Source organism: Choloepus didactylus, chromosome 8, assembly GCF_015220235.1.
Source record: "Choloepus didactylus isolate mChoDid1 chromosome 8, mChoDid1.pri, whole genome shotgun sequence".
NCBI lineage: Eukaryota > Metazoa > Chordata > Mammalia > Pilosa > Megalonychidae > Choloepus > Choloepus didactylus.
Window position 1 is genome coordinate 16,092,016 of NC_051314.1, and position 17,550 is coordinate 16,109,565.

The 17,550-nt window shown below is 52.8% G+C and overlaps 1 protein-coding gene across 2 annotated transcripts; it reads right to left on the reverse strand.

The window, feature by feature from the left end:
• Window positions 1-9,471: 9,471 nt before the first annotated feature.
• NOL12 (nucleolar protein 12) lies at window positions 9,472-13,734 on the reverse strand. Of its 2 annotated transcripts, none has more exons than XM_037845983.1 (6): window positions 13,599-13,734; window positions 12,307-12,412; window positions 12,009-12,057; window positions 11,374-11,516; window positions 10,334-10,428; window positions 9,472-9,919 (listed from the first exon to the last, which is right to left on the reverse strand). In XM_037845983.1, exons 1-6 carry the CDS (start codon window positions 13,679-13,681, stop codon window positions 9,754-9,756), a joined length of 642 nt encoding a protein of 213 aa, XP_037701911.1. In that variant the 5' UTR covers window positions 13,682-13,734; the 3' UTR covers window positions 9,472-9,753. The 2 variants fall into 2 exon arrangements, with proteins under 2 accessions (XP_037701911.1, XP_037701910.1); XM_037845982.1 differs by having other exon boundaries at window positions 10,334-10,431.
• Between the last annotated feature and the right edge of the window lie 3,816 nt (window positions 13,735-17,550).

Below are 17,550 nucleotides of genomic sequence, written 5' to 3' on the forward strand. Positions count from 1 at the left end.
GAGGCGGGCGGTGCCCAGATGCCTCCCGAGCGCGGGACCCGCGGCACGTTTATCCTCGCGCGCCCCGGCGCCCCCGGAGGGGACCCCAGGGGGCCGTTGAGAGGGCTGGCACTGACAGGTCTCGCCTCAAGTGGTGACACATTCTCCTTCTGATCTCTTTCCTGTTGGTTCATCCGTTTCCTCATTCCCACCACAGTCCCTGTGGCTGGTTTAAGCCCAGACCTTGGGCTAGAGATTTAACTTCTCTGTGCCTCAGTTTCCTTCCCTGTAGAATGGAGACAGTAGTAAGACCTGCTTAATAGTGTTGCGGTGAGGATGAAATAAAATAATACAAAGTAAAAAGTAAGTGTGTTAGAATGGTCAGCACTAGTTAATGCTGGGCCTTAGGGACCACCAAGCCTCCCTGACCAGGGGCTTTCAGCCTCCATTTGCACATTTGCACTCTTGCACTGACTGGGAGCTCATTCACACAATGCACAACACCCCCCCCCTCCCTTTTTTTAAGCTCATATTTATTGGGCACCTCCTGGGCTCTAGGTTCTATTCCAAAACCTTTACATTCAAGAGGACCTAAGTAACCCTAAGAAGGAAGTACTGAGATCCCCATTTCTCAGCAACTAAGGATCAGAGAAGTTAATCAACTTGGCTGTGTCACACAGCTGGGAAGTGGCAGAGCCAGGACCAAAACCCTCTTGCATCTGACTCTGTGGGCCCCTAAAGAGTATATACATTCACTAATTCATTCATTCATTCACATGTGCCTGGTATATGCCAGGCCTGGGCTGGGCACTGGGCGAGACAGGCCCCCAAACAAATCATCCTAGTCCAGACAGATGGGCTAAAGCACAGCTTTGTAACGGGAATGATGTTTTCTGTTCCATCTCTCTTACTATAAGTAGAGGGGGTAGCAAGATCCATGTTCAAAATCTGGCTCTAGTACTTCTGAGCTGTGAAACCTTGAGAAAGTTACTTGACCTCTCTGAGCCTGTTTGCTAGTAAAGGAGGAATAATTATGTACATACACATAGAGGGTGTTTTGAAGCTTGGATGACATAACCTGACTGGAATCAGAGCCTGACCCCAGACAGGGCTGGGGTAGGTTTGAGTTTGGCACACAGGGGACAGTTCCACTGCTCTACTGCCATCAGTCAGTAAAACCTGGAACCAATTCAGGGTGACATTCCTGACAATTCAATTCATCAAATATTTATGGGACCCCTGCTGTGTGCAGGTAAAGTTGTGTGTGCTGAGGATATATCAGCAAACAAAAGACCAAATCTCCCACTTTCTTAGCACTTAACGTTTTAGTGGAGAGAAACAGACCCCAAATGAGATGAATAAGCACCATAAGGAGCATGCTGGCTAGGGACAGGTGCTAAGGAGAAAAATGAGGCGGGGAAGGAGGTGGAAGTGGTGGGGGTGAGGCTTTAAGTTTTGTGTTTTTTTTTATGTTTTTATTGTGATAAAATGTACCTAACAAAATCATTTTAACCATTTTTAAGTGTATAATTCTGTGACATTAAGTACACTGACAATTTTGTGTAACCTTTACCGCGATCTATTTCCAGAACATTTTCATTGTCCCAAACAGAAACTTGTACCCTTTAAGAAATAATACCCTGTTCCGGTTTGCTAATGCTGCCCGTTATGCAAAATACCAGAAATGGATTGGCTTTTTTAAATGGGGTTTGTTTGGTTACAGAGTTACAGTCTTAAGGCCATAAAGTGTGCAAGGTAAGGTATCAACCATCAGGTACCTTCACTGGAGGATGGCCAAAGACGTCCTGAAAACCTCTGTAAGCTGGGAAGGCACGTGGCAGGCATCTGCTGATCCCGGATTGAGTTCTAGCTCCTCTCTCAGTTCCTGTGCGTTCTTCAAAATGTTGCTCTTGGAGCGTTTGTCCTCTCTTAACTTCTCTGGAGTAAAAGTCTGCTTTCAACGGTGGTCTTCAAAATGTGTCTCTCAGCTGAAGCTCCAAAATGGCACTCTTAGCAGGCTCTCCAAAATGTCACTCTTAGCTGCTCTGAGTTCCTTCTGTTTGTCAGCAATTTTATATGGCTCCAGTGATTAATTCAGACCCACCCTGAGTGGGTGGGGTAACACTTCCATGGAAATTATCCAATCAAAGTTCTTGCCCACAGTTGATTGAGTCACATCTCCATGGAAACACTCAATCAATAGGTTCCAACCTAATCAACACTAATATGTCTGCCCCCACAAGATTGCATCAAAGAACATGGCATTTTGGGGGACATAATACCTCCAAACCGGCACACTCCCTATTCCCCTCCCCCATCCCCCTGGTCACCACTCTTCTGCTTTCTATCTCTATGAATTTGCTTACTCTGAGTATTTCATACTGGAGAAACAATACAATATTTGTCCTTTGTGTCTGGCCTATTTCACTCCGCCTAGCCTTCAAGCTTCATCCATGCTGTGGCATAAACTTTAATAAGGTGGTGAGGAAAGGCTTCACTGGGATGGTGACATTTGAGCAAAGACATGGAGGGGACCCAGGAGTGAGCCTGAAGATTCTGGGGGAAGAATGTTTCCAGGCAGAGGGAACAGCAGCTGCAGGTGCCTGGAGGCAGGAGCCTGCCTGGTGTGTTTGGGAAACAGGAGCCTGGGTGGCTGGAGTGGGGTGAGTGAGGGGGCTAGGGGAGGAGGCAGTGGGTTGGTGGGCTGTCCCTGGCCTCTCCCTAGCTCTGGAGCTGTGGGAGGATGATGGGCCAGTGGGCAGCAGTCCACATCCGGCAAAGAGAAAGGATTGGAAGGAGGCAGGAGCCAAGGATGTGGAGGAGAGGATCAAAGATGACTGTCAGAAGAAGCCCCTATCTAGGGATGGGCCAGGAAGGTGAGGGTTGTGAGGCCAGAAGAGGGACCCTTTGTAGTAGAGCTAATAACAGTCCCTCCTTTCCCACGAGGGCAAGCCTGCCCTCCCTGCACGTAGATGAGTGTGTTATCCCAACACCATTCCTGCGAAGTTGGGGACTGTAGATAACTATCATTATCCCCATTTTATGGAAGGAAAATCCAAGGTTCAAGCAAGTTGCCCAAAGACAGAGGAGGCTTGAGTCTCCACCAGGGCAGTGGAGCTGGCTCCAGCCCATGACTAGCTACCGTGGGAAGTGGTGACACTGTGCAGCCAGTTCTTGCTTCTTAGTGGAAAATTCAGAAATCTGAACTTTCATATTAAATCTCAGAAGTTTTGAATATTGCAATTAGGACAGTTTTTTTGTTTTTTTGTTTTTTTTTTATGTCAGGTTGTTTTTAAATGTTGTGTGAGTCAAACCAAATTCTTCTTCAGGCCGTCTCTGCTCTATGCGGAGAAATGATGTTCATATATGCATCATAAGCATGGTAGACCACACTCAGAGTTTCATTCATTTGTGCTGCCTCGAACGCCACCCCTCCAGGAAGGCTTCCTTGGCTTCCCTAGCCTTAAGGGCTGACTCTGCCAGGATGCTGTGCTGTTCTTGCACAAAGCCTGGTGTGTCTTTCACACTGTTGACCTTGTGAGTGATGCTCCCTGGAGGTCAGACCCCAGACCCTGGAGCCTCAGTTTCCTTAGGCTTGTTCACCCAGTCTGGCAGGGAGGATGCATGTGTCTGGGGTGTGAGTTGTTTTCCTGGGTGAAGGACCCATAGTTTGGGCACCTGGGATGGTTAACTTTGTGTCAGTTTGGCTAGGTTATGATGTCAAATACTGGCCTAATGGTCATTGTGGAGGTATTTAGTAGACGGAATTAGCATCTATAAGCAGCTGACTTTAAGCAGAGAGGATTACCCTCAGCAAGGTGGTGGGCTTTATCCAATCAGTTGGAAGTCTTAAGAGCAAGCACTGAGGGTTTCAAGAACCAGAAGGAATTCTGCCTCCAGACCCCCCACCCCCCTTGCTGCCTCCCCTACTGACTCAGACTGAAGACATTATCATCACTCTGCCCATGATTTTCAGCCTCTCACCTGCCATATGGAACTTAGACTTGCCAGCCCCAACACTCATGTGAGCCAATTTCTTATAATCAATACGTACACATACATACATCCTGCTGCTTCTGTTTTTGCTTGAGAACCCTGACTGATACTGCACCTCCACCCCTTGGATCCTTCCCTGAGGATATTCATGTGCCCAGCCAGAGGCCACCCACAGTTTACATCCAGGCTCTGAGAGGTGGTGAGTGGTTAGCACTCAGGTAAGCCAGTTTCCTGCCCAACCGGGATGGGAGGCGTGTACCTCAGAGTGCCTCACCTGCAAAAAGGGCCCACTGGAATTGCCTGCCCCGGGGGGTTACTTACCGTGAGAACTCAATGAGCCAAACCATGTAAAGAGAGACTGGTATAGAGTAAGTGCTCAATACATGTTACTCTTCTCTCTCCTCTGGTCTCTGGTTCTCCAACTGCACAGCTGCTGCTCACAGACTGTAAGTCCCACTGTATCCCCATTGTCCGGCACTGAGTAGGTGCTCAGTAATATGTTTGATGAGAGAGTGAATGGGTGCCTGCAAGAGAAGGGTCTCCCTACTTTTCCCTTGAATACTTGCAGCTGGGTCCATGGCCTCCAGGTCCCCACCAGTGAACTCTCCATGCTACCAACCAGGGAGATCTTGCTAAAACACAGAGCCAGCCCTGACTCCCCTACCCTGGGGACTCCCACTGCCCACAGGGTAAGGGCCAGATTCTTGGTGTGGCATTCAAGGCCCTACAAGTTCTGGGCACTGGCAGCCTCTGTGGCCTTCTCCTCCTCTGACACGCCCCCTCCTTTGCTCAATGGGGGCCCTGCATCTGCAGGCCATTCCCTCCCCCATCTGCCCGGCACCCGGCAAGCCGAGTCATCTTTCAAGCCTCATGTCAAGGATCACCTCCTGTTTGAAGCCTTCCCAAATGCCCTCCTCCCTGCTCTGTGCCCCAATGGGCCTGTACAGATGTCTGCCCTCTAGCGCTTTACTGAACCCCTGCTTTACTGAACCCCTGACCTCTAGGGGGAACCTCCTGGAGGCCTAACATCTCCAAGACTCAGTTTTTTCATCTGTCAAATGGAGCTAATATTCACTTTACAATGCTGTTGAGTTCATAATGTAAATGTCTGGCATACCAGAGGTGCTCAATAAAAGGTGTTTCCCATCCTCTTCCCCACCCCGGTGCTGTTTGCCAATCCTGGTGACAGGGTGGAAGGGAGAAGGCGATGTTCACTGGACAGGGAGGAAGGTCCCAGGACGGAGGCATGTAGTGATGGGAGGGGAAAGAAGGGAGATTCAGAAAGTTGCAGACAAGTGAGCTTGACTGTACAGCCAAGAAAATTCTAGAACAGATCATTTCAAGTGTTGTTGAGAGCACCTGGGTGGTGGGTGGGGTCCCTCCAGTGAGACAGGTGGTGTGCCAGGAGCAGAAACAGAGAAATTACAAAGACACAACTTGCCACTCAGGAAGCTCATGGTCTGATTGGGGAGACAGATATAACCAGATTACAATGTGTTCAGGGTTTATTTAAAAGAAGGAAACAAAGAATCATGGGATATCCTATGGAGCAATTATTAATTCTCCCCAGGGTGGGGAAGGAGGGGCCAGGGAAGGCTTGTCTGAGGAGGCGGCTCAGAGAAGGGAAGAGTGGAAGAGGCTGCGAGAGCCAGCTCTGGTGGCGCCTGGAGAGTAGATGTAAGCTTGGGGCAAGGAGGGCTTTCCTAATCATCGACCAGCTCAGTGGAACAGCCAGTGAGCTCCCCTAGCTCAGGATGATTCACTCACCGGGGATGGAGCAATGGCTGTGGGCCTGGACCAAAGGCCCTCCGAGGTCCCAACCAGACCAAGCAGAGGCCTCCACAAGCCCCAGAGAAAGGAATGCAGCTTCAGCCACCATGGTGGTGGTTCTACCATCACTTTCTGGGCGAAGCCTGCCCTGCGGTTCCTGCCAGCTACAGTCCTGTGCGTGTGTGCACCCGCATCTGTGTGTGTGCCGCTCTGCTAAAGGTCTGACACTCAGTCATTGATAAGCACAGGGCTCCTGACCGTGTCACTCACAGTTCCACTCGATGTAAAGAAGGCACTCAATAAACATGCCACCACACTTGGTCCTGGAGGTGGGGGAGATGGCTGAGAAGGTTCTGGGATGGTGCAGGTAGAGGGTTGTCCCTTTCTCAGCAGGCTTCACCAGAGACTAAGGAGTTGTCACCAGTCTTGGCCCCAGGAGGGACACTGTCCTGGCACAGGGAGGCAGGGCTCTGACTCGATTCCGCAGGCATGGCAAGAACAGGCCAGGTCAAGAGACAGGTGGGGGGGTCCCAGAGCCATGTCTCCTACCAAGGTCATGGGCAGCAACTCCCATCCTCCCCACTCTGGGCCCCAGTGTCATTATGGTGTGTGTGTGTGTGTTGGGGGGGCAGGGTACAGAGGCCACACGGGCATCAGAACCAGCACGGGTAAAGGAACCACCAAGTGCCGAGATCCCATCCCAGCTGTGACTTAGAGAAAACCCCAACTCCTCTCAACTCTGCTTTTCCCACCTGTAATGTGGATAAGACAACCTACCTCAAAGGGCAGTGGGAGGGTTGAGGAGGATGCTTCACAGCTGCCTAGGACAGGAAGTAACCAGCTGACACTCACTAGGTGCCTACCCTGTGCCAGGGACTTCAGCACACATTGCCGCCACACCTTACGCCGATCCTGCACTGCAGGTGTTGTCCTCTCCTTTCACAGATGAGGAAGCTGAAGGTCACGGAGCTACCAGAGAAGACAAGCCCGGACCCCCTCCCCGGCCCTTCTGGCTACAACAGCCATGCTCTCTCCCACGGCCCCAGGCAGTGAAGCTCAGACAACGCGGTTGACCTGTTAACCATCACTTCACTGCCAGGCCCAGGAACCCCTCACCAGAGCCATCCTCATGGCCAAAGGGAGGGCAACAGCCCAAACCTGGGAGCATCAGACCTCAGCTGTCACGGGGACCTAGGTGAGGACGGAGGCTAAGGCCTACCTGACACAGGAACCCTCTCCCGCGCCAGGCTGGCCGGCCCACCTCACCGGCGGAGAGGCTCAGGCCACTCCCAAACAGACCCTACTGGGCGAGTTTCTCCTCTACTGAGTGGAGGCCTGGCTCCCCGTAACTATGGCCGGTGGGCATTGTTGTGCTCCCAGTGCCAGCATGGGGCCCACCCCTCGGGGCTCAGTGTGGTAACTGAGGAACAATCAAAGTCTGTTCTCGTGACAGCCCTTTATATATATATTTGCCATCTATGAGATGGCTGGTTGTATCCCAATATCCCTTTGGTGGTAACACAATCCCCAACTCTTGTCTGGGCACCTGGTCCCCCGGAACAGACCAGCTCCTAGCCCTCATGTTGCCGGGAGCTCCCCCCGCCTCTGCCCTCTGCCCGGGCAACGGGACATAAATGCCAAGTATCCCTAAGAGGCTGCACGTTTTCCATCCTTTCCTCCTTCCTGCTGGCTGAAATGTGAACATCATGAGGCAGCTCAAGCAGCTATATCGAACCCTGAGGAGACAACCACGTGTTGAAACAAATTGTGGAGTCCCTCGCCCTGCAACCCTCCCAGCTACAGGTTGGTTATCACCCAACTTTAGTTAACCCAAGAATTCCCCTCTTATAGGTGACAGTTGTTCTCTAAAACGCAGTTGTATACAATATGCAGCCAAACACAATCCCAACGCTATGGGCCCCCAGAGGAGGCCTCAGGTGGCACCCCGGCATGGAGCATGGGGAGCGGGCTCCTGGGAGAAGAAACAGGTTCTCCAGGGGTTCTGATTCCACTGTCCCTGACCCTAGAATTGACCAGTCACTGTGACTCAATCTCCCAGGTCTGCTGCAAGAACCAGTGGCACATATAGGAGGGAGTGGCTGAGAATTTAATACTTGTAAACATTACAAATTATACATGTAAGTTGCGAAGGGACCTGGGTCAGACCCCTCAGCCGACGGCAGCAGTGGCAAACGCACCCTGAAGGAGCACCCAGCGAGCCCAGGCACCATGGGAAGTGGGTCATGTACAAGGTCTCATTTCAGCCTCAGGGATCCCAAGAGGCAGGTATCTTGTGTCATCTCACACGTGAGTTAAATGAGCCAGAGGTCAGCACCAGGAGGAGCTCACACCACGGTCAGGTGGCAGTCAGGGCTCCCGGCCAGGCCTACTGTGCTCACACGGTCCAGGAGGGCGAGGTCCCCGCCCGCTGCCTTGGGGTGAGATCAGTACCAGAAGCACCTGGAGAGTCGGGCCCCAGGCCCTGCCCTTGCCCAGGCAGGAGGCAGCCAAGGGGAGTCAGCGAGTCACACACACACACTCCCCCAACCCTCCTGCAGGGGAGGAGTGGGAGGGCAACAGGAAGAGTGGGTGGAGGGAGCTGAGGGGCCAGGTCAAGGGGACGGTCCCAGCCTGAGCTGCCTTCAGACTGTACCAGCCAGCCACCAGGTGGATTTTGAGGGTGACTGAGTCACCCAGAGGCTGGGCAGGGCCATTCCTGGCAGGCCCTCCACGGAATGTAGGGAAAGGCCTGCCCCACAATCCCCCATTCCCCTGCTCCCAACCCTCCAGGAGCATCCCTGGGTGGGGAAGGCCCCGCACCTGTGCTCCTGGGTGCCCAGCCCATCTCTCTCACATGTCCATGAGCATCACTGAGGGCTGAAAGCATGTGTATCTAACTCCCCTTTGCAGCCCTAGTGTTTAGGGTCCCACATAGCTCCCCTAAGCAGGGCACACTCCAAATTCCTGCAGCATCTACCCCAGAATCCCAGAGGAACCAGTAAGGGCCAAGGGATCTGATAATGTTCCAGAACAAGGTGCTGCCTGTCCTCGCTGGCACCTGCTGCACGTGGGCCTGCACTCTGCCAATGTCCCTCTCAGCCAGGAGATGGCAGGACACGTAAACAAGGTAGGTGTGGAGGTAGAACCCCATTCTGGGTCACTCACAAGCTGGGACAAGGAAAGGAATCAGGCTCTGAAGCCTCTCTGAAGATCTGGAAGGAGGGTGGGGAAATGGCAGCCCGTGCTGGAACACCAGCTGGCCTCCTGAGGAGCTGCTCACACTGTTACATGAGTTGAGATCACTCCCTTTAACAAGTAAGGATGAGTCACTCCTTTGTTGGGCTCTGAGTGGAAGCTGCTGGAAGCCTGGGGAAGCTGCCCAAGTTTGGGGTTGGGGAATGCCCCATGCCTCGTCTACTTCTGCCACCTGAATTTCAGCTGAGACCAATGAGGCCAAGAAGGAGGGACAGGCTCAAAGTCGCAGGCAGTCAAAGGCAGAGCCTGGCACTGTTCACCGCACACAGCCCGCCCCAGCTGCCCGCTTTTCAGACTAGTAGGTGGGCTCTGGTTCCACCAATGGTCACGCTTGTCTTCAGTCCTGATTAGACCCAGGTTGGGGACCTGGATCTATCAATACCTTATTTTACCAAAAGGAAAACTGCTCAAGTCTGAGTCCTTGGCTCGCAGAATGAAGGCCAAGGCTAAACAAACCACAGATACACTTAGTTTCACAAATCTGATGAGTGCTGGGTGGGGTATACACTTGGGAAGGCCCCCAAACTTGGCCCTGAAGGCTGTGGAAGGCCAGCGATCAGATGTCCGCTCCTTCTGGAGTCCAAGCCCCAGGGTGGTCCTCAGGCAAGGGCAGCCCCAGGCTGCAGAGGTCCCAGCGTCCCAACCGTGGGCCGTGGAGCCATTGCCTTTGTACCGACTAGGTTTCTGGGAGAGCCAAGATGAGGCAGGACAGGTCCCTGCAGCATAAGCCGGGCACGGCCTGGCGTTCGGGGCTCACTCCCCACTGTGCTGGGCTTTGCCTGTCAGTCGGCGGCGCTGAGTCTTACTGGTACGAGTAGCACTCGGGGGCTTCTTGGTGGACTCCTGGGCCCGTCGGGGATGTTTCCTTTTGACCTTTTTGCGGCTGTGTGCATGTAATGATGCCGTGAGAGAGGAGATCCTGTAGGAAGGTGGAAGGCCAGTGAGGCTGGGGCCTGTTTACCCTGGGGAACAGGGTGGTGGGTGGAAGGCTGAGTGACTGACAATGTGGCTCATGGAGGGAAAGTCAAGACAGGCCTCAAATGCTGGCAACTGCATCCCAAAGTCAGCCTGCTCTGACACCAGAGGGCCTGCCACCATCTCAGTTCATAGAGAGAAGGGCCCTTTCTCCCAGGCACTGAGGGTGCCTAGGGTCAGACAGTTGCGGTGGGGCAGGGGGAAAGAGGAGAGACTGAGGACCACCTGAAGGCAAAGCAGAGGGCTGCTCCCTACCCCACACCACCCACCACAGGCCAGCAGGCAGTGGCTCCACAGGCCAGGTCACCAGCGCCAGCCCCGAGGAATGGGACCACAGGGCCGACAGCTCAGGGCTCACCGCTGGGACAGCAGTGGGTCTTTGGACTTCCTGGGTAAGGCTCTGGTTGGTTTTTCCCCAGATGACGCCTCTTCCTTGGACCTGTCCTCAGCCTCCTGCTGAAGAAGCACAGGACAAGAACTGTTACAGAGAAGACAAGCACTGTTACAGAAAGCAGTAGATCGGAGGCCTGGCCTGAGCGCCTCGAGTATCTGTCAGCATGGGAGGTGTGACCTGATGCCTCACATGCCTGAGATGGGGCTCAAGAGGTCTCGAGAGGAAAGGTGCAGGTACACCCTAAAGTAGGGATTGCACAGGGGAGAGTCGTGTTCAAAATCCTTCACTGTCTCAGCTTAGAAATAACCATTAACAAATGGTAAAATGGGGATATGACCTGTCTTTGCCTCAGACCTTGCAAAAGAATGAGCATAAAATAAAAGACAAGTGTGAGATCAGTAAGGATGTGATAAAGCAGTGGCTTTAGGACTTTGGAAAACCATAACCTATGGTGGTAAGGAATGTCTTTTGCATTATAACCGAATCTATATGTATATATAAATTCTGGAACAAACCAGAGAGACACAACTTTAACTGAAACAAATATTTCATGAAGGAATATTTACTGTGATGCTTTCAGTTCTATTTTTCTATTTTCTTTGTTGTTGTTGTTTTAAATACTACTTGCAACCTACTGGATGATAAGTACCTATCTTTTTTTGAGCACTCAGTATGTGTTGGGACCCCATGCTAAGTAGTTTGTGTGGATTAACTACTTTTATCCTCATAGCAACTCCACAAGGCAGGTGCTTTATCAGGGACCCCAATTTACTGGGGGAAAAAAAGGCAGCCGGCAAGGTTAAAAAAAAATATGCCCATGCACCACAGTCGCTCAGTGGTGGAAGTGGCCTCTGAAGGCCTCAGGGGTCTGGGATTTTGTTTTGACCTGAAGGGAAGAAGTCCCTTGTACTGGAACACCCATGACATGGCCAGCATTTGACAATCCCCTGACAGGCCAGTCTTCCCCTTGCCCCTTCTTCCCTGGAGCTGGGCCTGGGACCCACCTCAGGCAGGGGCAGCCCAAGCAGCCGGGCCCCTGAGAGATCCAGGTCGCTGATGGTGGTCACGGTGACTGTGTGGTTGGGGTGGTCGTACTGCACTGACTCTGTCTTCGCCGTCACCAGCCGGTCCAGCTCATCTGCCTCCTCTATGTGGGGTGGGCATAGAATCGGCCCTCAGCCCCAGGGCACAGGCAAGCAGGCTCCAGCACCACCACCCCTGGAACGGCCACCACCCGAGGGGAGAGCATCTGTGAAGTCACTGGCCCACAGATGAACGTCCTAAATAAGCCGCTCCTTACTTCTTGCATAGAGACCTCAGACCTCCTGGCCCCACTCAAGATGGACCCAGTGTGACAAGGGAGTTGCTGCCACCCCCTTTCCTCCAACCTGAGTCCCTCCAGGCCTCAGAAACTGGGCTCTCTGCTCAGCATCAGTTTACCAGAAGGCTTAGGCTTCCTTTTCCTAGTCTCTGATCCCTTCATACTTAGAGGTGCCTGAGGACCACCTTCAGCCCCCAGGTCATCACCAAGACCCTCAGAGGTGGGATGATCACCTTCTGTGCAGCACCTAATCCCCACACTGAGGGATAAATCAACTCACACCTGTTGGCTTTTCTCCCACTTAAGGATGAGACTTACCTAGAGCCTCCTCTCTCTCTGCCAACATCTTCAAGTACTCCTGGTGGCGCTGAAACCCAAAGGGAAGGGAACACAGTGAGTATGGCTCTCAGCCCAACCCTGGGCAGGGGATAGCTCACCTCCAGGGAGAGTGAGACCATGGCTTGGAGTACAAGACCAGGAGGAGATGCCATCCCAAACCTTCTCCAGGTCCCAGGCCCTCAGCTTCACTACCTGTACAAACTGCTCCCCCATCCTTCTCATACCTCCCCTCACCCTTGAGGCCACCCCTATTCAGGTCATCCCAGGCACCAGAGACCTCCTCCCGGAGCTTCTTCCGCTCCTCCTTCAGCCGCTGCTTGAGCTCTTCGATGGCTGCCTTTTTCCTCTCCACCTTCCGCTTGTGGAAGCCTGTCAGGTACTCCCTACAGGAAGGAGGCAGAGGAAAGTCAGGCGGGGCTACAAGGAAAGGGCTCATTCCAGGAAGGGAAAAAACACCTAACACTGTGCTCCCGATGTGCCAGGCACCATTCCAAAGATTTGCAAGTATTCACTCAATTCTCAGAACTACCTGTGTAGAAGGTACCAATCCCCATTTTGCAGATGGAGACACTGAGGCACAAAGAGGCCAGATTACTTGCCCAGCATCAGATAGTGTAAGGTTAGAAGAAAGGAAGACGCTGCTTCTTTTCACTTAATATCCAGCGGGGCTCTCAGCTCCACGCAACAGCCAGGTGGCAGCCAGAGATTGTGGCATACACATGACAGGTAGGGGGCACCATCCACATCTCCATTACTCAGGAGATTAAACCACTTCTAGCCGGGCCTTCAAGGCCACCCTCATCCAGACCCCCCAAAACCCTCCACTGAATCAACATCCTATTTCTTCAGGACATAGACCCCCTAGTTCCACCTGTAAGCCCTGATGATGTCACCCTGGAGTTCCGCTGCTGACCCAGCATCTCCCTCTCATTATCTCGTCTCAGTCCCCTCTCACCCCCTAGTGTGGCTGCACCATTCCTATGGGTTCCGGCATCCAACACTGCGTTTTTGCCTAACCCACTAGCATGTACCAAGGGGCACTGTCTGAGTCTCCATTTGACGGATCAGACGCTGAGGTATGGAGGTACAGCTTCCGGGCCTGAGGCTGGCACACTGCAGGAGGCCAAAAAACGTCTGGTGAGTGAATGAATGAACTTAAGGCCAATCTCATTTCTTTCACTCATTCACTTAGCAGCAGCGGCTGAGACTATACTGCGTGCCGAGCCCTTGGCCTGCAGCTGGGCCACGGGGTGGAAGGTAACTCGAGACCCCGGCTTTCCGGCCGCACGTACAGAGCCGCTGCGCGAGTTGGTGGGCTGGGGGGGGGGGGGCGGCGGGAAAAAGTAGCGTGAGAGCTGGAAGCAAGCGATTCCATTTCACTTTCATTTCACAGGGTTGGGGGCCGGAAGCGGGCGCTTCCATTCCACAGGAGAGCGGCCCAAGGGGAGGTTCTGGCCAGGCCGAGGGGGCGGGACCGAAAGGGCCCTGAGCGTGCGCGGGCGCAGCCGGGGCCTGGTCTTAGCCTTGCCCGGTGGCCCGACGGGAATTCGGTCTGGCCTTTCCACTCACCGTCGCTTCTCCTCGTCAAAGCTGAGAACGAGCCGGGGTCGCCGGTCGTCGCCATCTCGCTGCTTCTTCTTGTTACGGCCCATAGCGGTGAAGGCCGCAAGCGACGCCGCTCCAGTTCACTCCAACTACTTCCGGGTGCAGCGCTTTCGGCCTCCCGGGCGCGTCTCTCACCCAAGCGCCGCAGTTCCGCTCGCCAGGCCCCGCCCTCTAAAGGGACAAAGCCGGTGTCACGTGCGGAGCCCTTCCTGTTGCTACAGATTGGCCTGGTTCATACTAGGCTCTGAATGTCGAGTTATTAGTGAACGGCCAAAGAGAACTGCCGATGTGAACTTTTTGGTGGTCCCCAAGACTGTGTTTCTGGAACCAAACTGCCTGGATCAGAATCCTAGTATTCCACTTAACAGCTGTGTGGTCCCGGACCAATTGCTTTCCTTGCGCCCCAAGGACCCCATGTGTAAAATGGGGATAACTCTAGAGACTGTCCGATTGTTGTAAGGCCATGGTTCTCAGACTTTGGCGAGCATCAGAATCACCTGGAGGCTTGTTAAAACACGGATTGCTGGGCTCCATTCCCAGAGTTTCTCATCTACAGGTCTGGAGTGGGGCCAAGAATTTGCATTTCTCCCAAGTCCTCAGGTGATGTGATGCTGCTGGTCTAGAGACCAAACTTCAAGAATCATCATTGTGAGAAACAAGCGATTATGTGTGTGCAGAACATTGTCCATACTACACACTAGTTTGCCACATGAGCTGCCTCCTCCCTCTGCATTTCAGTTTCCCTGTAATAACCCATCCTCTACTGAAAATGAGAGCAGGGATGTGAAGGCATTCAGTGAAAGAATAGCTGAAGGGGAGTGTTAGTAACTGGGTCGCATGCCTGAATCCTCAACATTCCCCCATTATCAATCTTACAGGTATATTTTCTGCTAGGCACAGCTGCTAGGGTAGCTGCCTTAGCCCACATTGTCCAGCAGGTTCAAGGGTCGTTACTGGCCAGGGGACAATGCCTTCCTCTGGCAGAGGGAAGCACAGAAGGCTGTAAGGGTTCAGGGCTGGCTCCTCCAGCATGGAGGATCAGGGAGGGCTTCCTAGTGGAGGTGACCCTGGCCAAGGAGTGGGGTTACCAGAGGCATATGGCACATTGTACCAGGCTCGTAGGACCTGACCCCTCCTTTGACACGTGGGAAGACCAGAGCCCAGAATGCAAGGAAGCACATGTACTGAGTGCCTACTGTGTGCAGCCACTGGGAGAAGGGACTTGTTACCTCTGAAAGGGAAAGGGACTTGTCCAGGGTCACATGGCTACTCTGTGGCAAAGCTGGGACCCAAACCTGGGTCTGTGGCCTTTCTGCCTTGCTCCCTAGACCACTGGCCTGAGGGCTCACTCTCCCAGTAGCTAACATTCTGCTCTGGAGGGTAAGATGCAGGCCCTGACCCATGAACTGGGTTTCAGAAGGAGCCAGGCACAAGGCAGGTGCAGCACACGAATACTGAATTCATTCCACGAGGGACCTCTGAATGGGGATTCCGTTTTGGGTGCTGGGAGAAAATTATTCCAGCCTCGTTGGCTCAGGGCACGAGAGGGGGCTGCCTTAGAGGCATGCTTCAGGCATGCAGGACAAGTGCCCCTCCACCCAACCCTTTTGGCCTCCTGGTGGCCACGCCCAAAAGCTGCCATTGGCATCATCCCAGCAGGCAAAGGTTTGCCCTGGTTGCAGTGATGAGTCCCAGAGATGCCCAGAGAGCCGCCTTCTGCAGCCAGACCGCGTCCCGAGTTCGCCATCCAGTAAACTTCTGGGAGGCCAGGGACAGTCCCAGGCACCGTGTCTCAGGACCACTGCTGGCTCTTTTTGCCAAGCTTCTACCCCCTGCCCCCTGACTTGCTGCAGATTAAAAATAAAGGGTCAAGATAGATCATAAACCTTCTTCTCTTACCCACCCCACTGTGTTCCTCTGTCCTGAGGAATGTTCCCGCGACCCCACATGGATTATCTGTTAATCCTCACAAACCCCCTAGGTGGTTGGTGCTACCATCATTTCCATTTTACAGATGAGGCAATGGAGGCTCAGGGAGGGGAATTGACTTGCCCAGAGTGGTCACCCACAGAGGAAGTGATCTCAGGCCAGAGACACTCCCCTGACTGCTGCCCTCTCAGAGCTTCCAGTCTGGAGTCAAGGCCCAGGGAATGGGTAAGGAGCCAGCTGCTTGGAGAGGACCTAGCATGGAGAGCTCCGAGAGTCGGCCTCTAACCCAACCCAGCCTGCCCTGCCGGACCACGTGGAAACCCCCTGTGTGCAGCATGCTGCCAGCCACCCGGGCAGGGGCTGTTGCTCCAAACTCTTCCCAGGGAGTTCACGTCCCCTTATCCAACAAGGAAAGGAGACGAGGGGCTGCAACCGCACCCCAAGGCAGGGGAGTCCCAGAGATTCCAAAAGTTTTAGGGCCCTCCACTGCAGCTCATGGTCCCAAACACCCACCACCCTTTTTGAGTTGGTTTCCCCTCAAAGTCAGTTTTACATTTATTGAGCACCTACCAAGTGTCAGGCACAGCAAGCGAAGGTCCATTCTCTTAACAGAAACGATGATGAAGATAATGATTTAAAAAAATAGAATCTTTACATGATTATCTCTTTTGAGGTATTATCCCTGTATGAGTTAGTTATAGTAAAATGAGACAGGACAGAGATAAGCTGAGAAATGAAATCTTGGGTACAAAGAAACCAGAAACTGATAGTTTGGAAAATTCTGGGCTTCCAGAAAGTGAGACCCCAGAAGCTACAGCCCCACGTGAGGATTTACCCAAACATGGAACCCGACCACCATTTCAGTACAAGCGGAGATTGGAGATGGAGTTACCCAGAAAGGATTTGTGGAAACTCCTGTTATCTGATGGTTTTGACCCCTGTGTGCTTCATGCCAAGCCAAGGAGATTTTTGTGAAATCTATACAAACGGAACCACTGCTGGTCTGGACTGGAGGAGATGAAGAAGGAACAAGTTGAAGGAAAAATTTCTTCAGAGACAGAGCCTTGGAGATTGAGGTCTGGAGTCAAGAGGTCTCGGGCTGGGAGAGCGGAGCAGCCCACATGCATGGAAAGGGTGAGTTTGCCCGCAAAGCTCAGGCCTTCCGCCTCGCCTCCATGCCCAGGCCCCAGGGAGGGCGGAGCACATTCCCCCGGGGTTGGGGAGAGCCTGGCCGCCACCCCACTGTTCTGAAGGGGTTGAGAGTGTGCCTTGGAGATGGAAAAGGGTCTGGGTGCTGCCCCGATATTTGAGGAGGGTGGGGCCAAGAAGATGGTCCCCCCAATGTGTGGATATGTAGGAGCACTCACCCCAGCGTTTGGAGAGAAAAGAGCTGCAGTGTAAGCCTTTGAAAAGTATGGGCTGCTGCTCTCTCAAGCCCCAAGGGTAAAGCATCATTCTCTAAATGACTCTCAGACTTTGAAACCTAATGGAGTTTGCCCTGCAGGTTTTGGGAACTGCCTTGGTCCTGTTAACTCTGTTTTCCTTTCAGTTTCTCCTTACGGCAATGGGAATGTTTATCCTATGACTGTCCCTCCTTTGTATATTGGAAGCAGATAACTTGTTCTAAGTTTCACAGGTACACAGCCAGAGGGGAACTTTGCTTTAGGACTAGAGGATGCCTGTAACTGATTTTAATGAGATCTTGTACTTACCTACTGTTACCAAAATAATTTAAGGTTTTGTGATATTGTGATGGGATGAATGTATTTTGTATATGGAAAGAGCATGTTTTTCTGGGGTCCAGGGGGTGGAATTATGTTCCCCAGAAAAAGCCATGTTCTTTAATGCAATCTTGTGGGGGCAGACATATTAGTGTTGATTAGGTTGGAACCTATTGATTGAGTGTTTTCATGGAGATGTGACTCAATCAACTGTGGGCAAGACCTTTGATTGGATAATTTCCATGGAGGGGTTACCCCACCCATTC

Bases quoted from the DNA above. Each gene is read 5' to 3' on its own strand.
- NOL12 (XM_037845982.1), bottom strand. From the start codon at position 13,681: ATGGGCCGTAACAAGAAGAAGCAGCGAGATGGCGACGACCGGCGACCC. The intron at 10,432-11,373 runs GTGGGTCCCAGG...GTGCTTCTTCAG, and splicing joins TTGGGCTGCCCCTGCCTGAG to CAGGAGGCTGAGGACAGGTC. The intron at 9,920-10,333 runs GTGAGCCCTGAG...ACCTTCCTACAG, and splicing joins GACCCACTGCTGTCCCAGCG to GATCTCCTCTCTCACGGCAT.